Source organism: Trichosurus vulpecula, chromosome 1 (genome assembly GCF_011100635.1).
Source record: "Trichosurus vulpecula isolate mTriVul1 chromosome 1, mTriVul1.pri, whole genome shotgun sequence".
NCBI lineage: Eukaryota > Metazoa > Chordata > Mammalia > Diprotodontia > Phalangeridae > Trichosurus > Trichosurus vulpecula.
The window spans coordinates 177,865,952-177,873,386 of record NC_050573.1 but is presented as its reverse complement, the minus strand read 5'-3'; the positions used below and the strand labels follow the sequence as shown (position 1 = coordinate 177,873,386).

Genomic DNA, 7,435 nt, shown 5'->3' with positions numbered 1-7,435 from the left:
CTACCTAATTTATATCTGACATTTATACAGTAGTTTATCAATTTGCTTTCACGTGTTATTTTAGATAGGATTACTGTTCAGCTATAGATTGAGCTAGTGGGTCTCTTGGTCCCTTCCATCTCAGTTACGTGAGTTTGTTTTACTGTTCATCTTGATACTGTTTTCATGGGAACTTGGAGGTGAATGGGAAGGGAAGGGGTGACCTGATGACACAAAAGTTTATCATGCCTGAAGAAGCAGGGGAGTGCCAGAGAAGGAGGAAAAGTAAAAGAAAGGAAAATCTGACTATACTGAAGACAGACTTCAACCATTTCACAATTTTGCCTTAGTTCCACTTTACCTAGATTACAACAATTAGGGAGGAATCATGTTGCAATGGAAAGAGAATTAGAGTAGGAGACAGGAAGCCAGTGTTCTAGTCCCTGCTCTCATGGCCTCTGTTTCCTTAATCAGTAAAATGAAATAATTAAACTAGATGACCTTTACTTTTTGCTCTAAAATTCTAGGATTATGCTAGTGGTAATTTTACTTTGAGGCAGCTAGGTGGCTTAGTGGTTAGAATACTGGGCTTAGTATCAGGAAGAACTAAGTTCAAATTAGCTTACTTACTGGCTATGTGACCCTGGGCAAGTCACTTAACCTCTGCTTGTCTTAATCCACTGGAAAAGGAAATGGCAAACCGCTCTACTATCTTTGCCAAGAAAACCCCATGGACAGTATTGGAGTGCTATGGTCTATGAGGTCACAAAGAGTTGCATACAACTGAATGACAGCTTTACTTTGCATTGTCACATATGTAACTATTGAATCATTTGATAAAAATTTATATTAGTTATGGTCTTTACTTATCACTATTGCTAAATATTTAAAAGCTTATATTCTGCCTTGTCTTAATCTTCTATAGGATCCCAGTTTCCATGTGTTTAAAAAGCAAGCTCCCATATACTCATTTCCTTGTTTGTCTACTAAGTGAATGATGGATAATAAAAATCCTAGTTTACTGAATTAATTGCCTTCTTTTTTGTAATAATGCTGTGTCCATAAAGTATTTCAATGATTAGATAAAATGTGAGTAACTTATAGTTAAAGTCTGACTCTACAATTGGGTGTGTGTGATGAGAATACAATGGTGAATATAGAGGGGAAGATGGTGATATGATAGATCTGTTAATAAGAAAAACACAAAGCTGACTTAAAAATCTAAGTTCATTCCATGAATTAAGCTTTCATGGGGTGACACACCAACTCTCTGCTTTTAACCTGATTGTTTTCAGACTGGTTATCTTTCACAGCTGCTGAGGAGGAGAATGAAATTGTCCTTGAGAATGCAATAGACAAACATACTTGCATTGTCATGCCAGACTAAAAGCACCATACATCCAAATTCTTTATAACCTGGGTACCCACAAAAACTGAGAGAATTTTTGAATGCTGTATAGAAAATTGGTTGCTGAGTCCTTTGGGTTGAATCCTGGCTTTTGAGATTCTGTGACACTGAGCTGATATATCTAAAATAATCTGTTGATCATCATAGAGACATTCACCTCTTTTAACAAACAGACATGGTGCTGGGTCCTCACTAAGAAAAAGATAAAGTGTGACTGCAAAGAAGATGATCATATGACAATTTATTACAGCTCAGAAACCACAGGATATCATTCTTGTCTGTACGCTCCAAGGACTGAAACAATGCTTTCTTACATGGAACTATGAGACTATAACTTCAGCTGACCCAGTTGCAGGAATGCCGGGCATGCCTAGGTGGTTGGCTGTGGTGGTCCTAAGCATCTTATAAAGCCTTCTTGTCTCAAATTCCTCAAATGCCCTGTACAATAAGTACAATAAGCCTGAATTTTTAGTGTTTAAAGGGAAAAAAAGGAAAAGAAAGAGATCGGTTTCTAATTTCTCCAACCATGTGTCCCCTAAACTTCACATTTTCATCACATATGAAACATAGCTCAAGATCTGAGATTCTTTCAGATCTCACCGTAGTTAAGCCACGAGTAACCTCTAGGGTAGGGAGACGTGCTTTGTCAATTCAAGTGTCCGGCACTGCGCTTGCGATTAAATAGGTGTCAGGTTGGGTTTTGGCTGGATTTAGGTTGCAGAACAGATTTGGGTGCATCTTATACCGTTACTTTTGTGCTCCACTAAGCACAGAAATCCCACTCCCACCCCCAACAAATTAGCGAAACGAAAACCCAGACCTGAGCAATCTCATTGAAGAGGGACCCTTCCTTGACCACTTTGCTTTTGAAAAGGGAGGCGCCGGCGGGGAGGGAAGCAAGAGAAGCAATCGCTTCGCCTTGACGCAGACACATTTTCTCTTGCTCTCTCTTCACCCTCCCCAACTAATCACTGTCTTTTCTCTTTGGGGTAGGTTCAGGGAGAGCTGCGAGCCGCGGGACTGGTGGTGGAGCAGCCTTGGCTGCGAATCTCCACCCCTCCAAGAGGAGGCGGTGGCGGGGCACTCGAAAACTCCAGCGACGAGGAAGGCGACGGGCGCCAAAGGGGTAAGGTAAGGTGTAACTGGAGGTGTCCGTCAGAGAGTAAAGGGTTGGCAGGAGGGCGGGCAGGCTCTCTTCTTCCTCGGCCCCGCCCCCTCATCTTGCCCCGCCCCCTACCCTCCCCTCGCTTAGCTCCCTCCTCCTCCCCGTGCCTGCAGTGCGGGCTTCCCTTCCCTAGAGGGCGCGGCAGGAGCGGAGTGAGAGTGTGAGTGGAAGCCTCGGCAGCCTCGGGGCCGCCAGGGCGAAGGAGGGAGGGAGACGGGAGAGTAGGAAGGCAGGCGCGAAAGGGAGGCGGGGGTGGGGGCAAGGCCGAGCCCAGCGGTGTGGGGGTGTGAGTGTGTGTGCCTGGGCGTGCTTTGGGGCGTGTGTGCGCGCGTGTGTAAAACCTTATAGAGGGCGCGCCTCCCGCGCGCGGGGCAGAGGGAAGCTGGATACCCTGGACAGCGCATCACTTCGCTCCTCAGAGCCGGGAGCTCCAGAGACGCCGCCAAACATGGTGAGTGCGCGAGGGAGCGCGGGTGCAGAGACCCAGGCCGAGCTGGGGGGCCGAGGGGGCGGTGGCGGCGCGCCCCTCCCCCGCTTTCACCAAACCTGGAGGGGTCTCTTACACGCGCGCGCGCGAACCCCCAGGCGGGAAGGGGCCAGAGCTCCAGCCCCCGGCCCCGCCGACCCGGCCAGCCTTGCCCTGACCACGGGTCCGCGCGCCAGCCCCACACTGGGGTGTGTGAGGGTAGTAACGTGCCTCTCAGCGGAAGGCAGCCCGGCCACTGTGCACAGCTCCACGCTGTCACAGCCCCGGGAGCATCGCGCCGAGCACAAGCTCCTGACCTGGGCCGGTGACCGCTGACTGTGCGAGCGCTTGGTGGACCGCCTTCTCCTGCCCAGCTCCTCGGGGGCAAATGGAGAAAGAGCCTGTCCACCCTCCCGCCGCCCCTAATGTTTGTACACCCACACCCTCGGCCTTAGGTTAATCACCGACAAAGAGCCTTCCTGTCTGTCCGACCGTCAGTCCGTCCGTCCGTCTGTCTCCCCATCCCACCTGTCTCACACGAGTACACTTGCTTCCAATTATGGTCACAGGTTAGTGTTGGCCCACTTCAAGGAAGAGAAGACCTTTATAGTATAGGAACTGTCTTCCTCACCTCTTTCCTTTCACAGTTCAGTTTCTTTCAATGGTGACTGTGTCTCATGAAACTTCTGAATCTGGATATGGGTTGTCTGTGGTGGAAGAAAATACTGGTCTTGGGTTTCACAAGACCCGAGTTTCAAGTCTCTTCTTTAAAATTGATAGCAGTGTGATTTTGGATAAATTGCCTTATTCTGTGCCTCAGTTTCATCATCTGTAAAATGGAAACAGTAATCTATACCTCAGAAGGTGACTGCAAGGAAGGAACTTGGTAAACCTTAAAGCACTTTAGAAATGAATTCATTTCAATTTTGTTTAAGACTGTTCTGTTTCTATCTGTATGATTGTAAAAGTCATTATGTGCCCTTTAGCACATAGCCTCTGTGATATATATGGCGTCTTCTTTCCAACAGCTGTCCTCACCTACCATTTCTTAAAAACTCTTTGCTGAATGTCAGTCAGTCTTTGTCCCCATAGAAGGGAATGGCTGGCTCAAGAGCCTTTGCATCTAAACCTGGCCCTGTAGTTGCAAAGGAAGAAAACTGGCATTAAGCAAAATCTTGGATAAGTTGTTTTCTGGTTCTCCTTCTTCTAAGACACACGGTTAAAATTTTCCATTAGGCCCTATGTTTCATATTGAGTCTTGCCCTCTTTAGTTGTTCCCAGGTCAGCCAGGATTAGTCAGTGTCCCCCATCCCTTTCCTACTCCACACCCAAACTCACCAGTACTGTATCTTATCTTCTCAGGGACCAGGTGTTATCTCGATAGAATGACAGAATTATTCATGGTAATGTGGGAGTCAATCATAGAATCATAAATTTAGAGTTGGAAGAGCCTTTAAAGATCATCTAGTCCACTTCCCCTCCTTGTCATTTCACAGCTAAGGAAATCCAGACTGAGAGATAAAGTGGCATAGACAGTAAGTGGCAAAAACAAAATTCTAACCCAACTCCTCTGACTCCAGATCATCTACTCTTCCTACTGCAGAAGGATAAAGGTCCAGGTGTCACACAGCCATTGGTGCATATTAACTGGGACTTTCTAGAGACAATGCCTCCCCCTTGCTTTTCTAATCCATTGTTAGATGGTAGTCTAAAGGTAGTCAGATCTGATGAAGTTTATGTTTTGAGGCATATCATTCATAGTTTACAGGAAACCGACCATCTGTTCTACTTGTGCCTGCATTTTATGCTGTCCTCTTCCTGGTTGACTGCACTATATGTGGCTTTCAATCTTCAAAGGCAGAGCCTTCTTGGGAATCAGATTTGGCTGATCTACTTGGGGCTCAAGCTTTTGTTCTCAGGTGGATAGAGTGAGAGTTTTTCATTAATTGAAGGGATATCATCTGGGAACTAAAATGAGAGAACCAAATCAAGGGAGAGGATAATTATAAACCTCTTCTCTGTTGTTACAGTGATAGTTTTTTTCATGTTGTAGGAAAAGGTGTAAATGTCCTTGATATTGATGCTTTTAAAAAGAAAGCTCTTGAAAAAGATTACAATGACAATGAAGTTTCTGGGTGTCAATTACATGAAACCTTGTAACACTCATATTTATGTCTAAGATGAACTGGAAGGAATACGAAATGTATCATCTAGTCTTTGTCAGTTATTTTGAGATAATTCTCCTCCCAAGAATTCAATTTATAAATCTATTTGGGTTGTGCATACTTAAGTCCATGGAGTGGATATTAATTTGTTAATCATTATAGTACACTCACTTGGAATCTTCAAAATCTACTGCTGAGCTCATCACTAGAAGTTGAAAGGTAACAAAAGTCATTATTCTCTAGGAGGGTTTAAGGAGCCCCGAATAAGGAGTAAAGTAAAATAGATGACCTTTCCATTTCCTTTCCACTTTCATGATTCAGGACTACTGTCTTCATGCTTCAGGTAGGGGTTGAAATAGCTATTTAAAATTTATTAGCACCCATAATATTCAATAGTGTATATACAGATTGTAGAGAATCATTGTCTGTGGTTAGACTTACCCACCGGGCTCCCAGACTTCTGCTTGCTGGTCTGTGGAATGATCTGTACTTTCGCACTTTTAAATAGAGAGCAAAGGAGGGGAGGAGGAAGCAGTAGTGATCTACCTACCCTTGGAAGCTGAGCGTCGTGGAAATTTGCCTAGTGTACTAGGTGGAGGCTATCCAAAGTACTCCCAAGTTTACAAATTACACATTCGTACTTTTCCTTTCTCTAACTTATACAGGGTCTTTGTCTACTAACCATACTAAGATCTTAGTACCTATAAATAAATTATTTGGTGGAAACTTTTAGAAATCACTGTGTATATTATTTTTAAAATCTCTAGTTGTCCTTTCATGTGTATTCTTTCTTCACTTACCCTTCATGTTTCTGGTTTTGATGGAAGGCCCGCAGAGCTGAGTCTCTGATTATTTTCTCACACTGACCATATTCTTTAGTTCAGGGATCTTAAGACATGTTCTATCCATTGTCACTATGTGTGAATTAAAAATTTCCCTCTCTTTTTAACCATTTGTACTCTTCTGAGTGCCTCTTTGCCACATTAAGCTTTGCACAACAGAATGAAAGCTACTTATCTTTCAGACTGTGTTCTCTCTGTTTCCTATCGATGTTAGTAATTCCACCAGCTCTTGTGTCTACAGTGTCTGAAATCTGACTCTTTCCCCTCTTTTTCTCCTACTCAGGTTTTTGCCAAATATTCTCTTATTTTCACTTGACAATATCTTTAAAAAGCTCTCTTTTCTTACCCATTGCTATTGTTCAAAATAACAAATGTAGTGGCTATTGTTTTTTGACTTCAGCTCTTCAGGTTTTCTTTCCTGTTCAGCAGTGTGGTATAGTGGAAGAAACATTTGATTTGGAGTCGTCAGACTCTTCAAGTTCCAGCTCTGATGATTATTAACTGTGGTGACCGTAGCCCTCAGTTTCTTCATCTATGAAATGAGGGTAATCCTAATCTACCCACATCATAAAATTGTTATTATAGTACTATCTAATGAAGTAATTTGTGAAAAGCACTTAATCATAAAGCTTCTTTTGATATTTCTCCCATTGGCGGTAGTTTTCTTTCTGACTTGAATTTCTTTCATTTCCACTTCATTCTTTATTTGTTTTCTTTTTCTATCCTGCTCTTTTTTCTTTCCTTCTTCACCTTCCTTCCCTCTCGCTCTTTTCTCATGTCATGTACAAATTGACCCACTATGCCCATAATTCTATCTTATTTCTTCATTTGCATTTTTCATGTTGTCATAAATGATCTTTATTTTCTTTATGGACACTATTGCTAGCTCTCCTCTTTTATCAAAGGCTAAGAACTAAACTCCAACATAATGTCTTTTAGTGATAATCTGACATTGAAAATATACCTCAAAGTCATTAATAAAATTGGAAAAATGCAGAAAGAATAGTGAAGGAAAAATAAAAATACTGTCAGTCCTCTAAGATTCACTGTTATTTTCAACTAGTGGCACTGGGCCTGATGCATTCTTTATGCCAAGGCATGTGTGTTCTCTAAGCACAGAGTAGAAAAGAGCTTTCTTTAACTTCCTTCATATCCCCCCCCCCCCCGCCCCTTACCTAGGATTATAGCCAAATGAATGGAGAAATCTGGTGAGTTGTTGGAAATGAGGAATCTGATGAGATGTTGGATATGGTAGGATTTTTTCTATGTACCCATACCAGGTGTGCAAGGGGTGGGGCAGGGAGGGGGGGAGGGATGGATGGACGGGGAGGGGGGAGAGAGAGAGAGAGAGAGAGAGAGAGAGAGAGAGAGAGAGAGAGAGAGAGAGAGAGAAAAGGGGGAAGGGGAAAG

At 43.4% G+C, this 7,435-nt stretch overlaps 1 protein-coding gene across 1 annotated transcript in view; it reads left to right on the top strand.

Annotated features, from left to right (window-relative positions):
* The first annotated feature begins 2,718 nt into the window (after positions 1-2,718).
* ELOVL2 (ELOVL fatty acid elongase 2) overlaps positions 2,719-7,435 on the top strand; it is an 89,816-nt gene continuing 85,099 nt past the window's right edge. Inside the window, exon 1 of the mRNA XM_036757654.1 lies at positions 2,719-3,003. Coding sequence (XP_036613549.1) covers positions 3,001-3,003 — 3 coding nt within the window. The 5' untranslated portion in view covers positions 2,719-3,000. The remainder of the gene's footprint in view (positions 3,004-7,435) is intronic.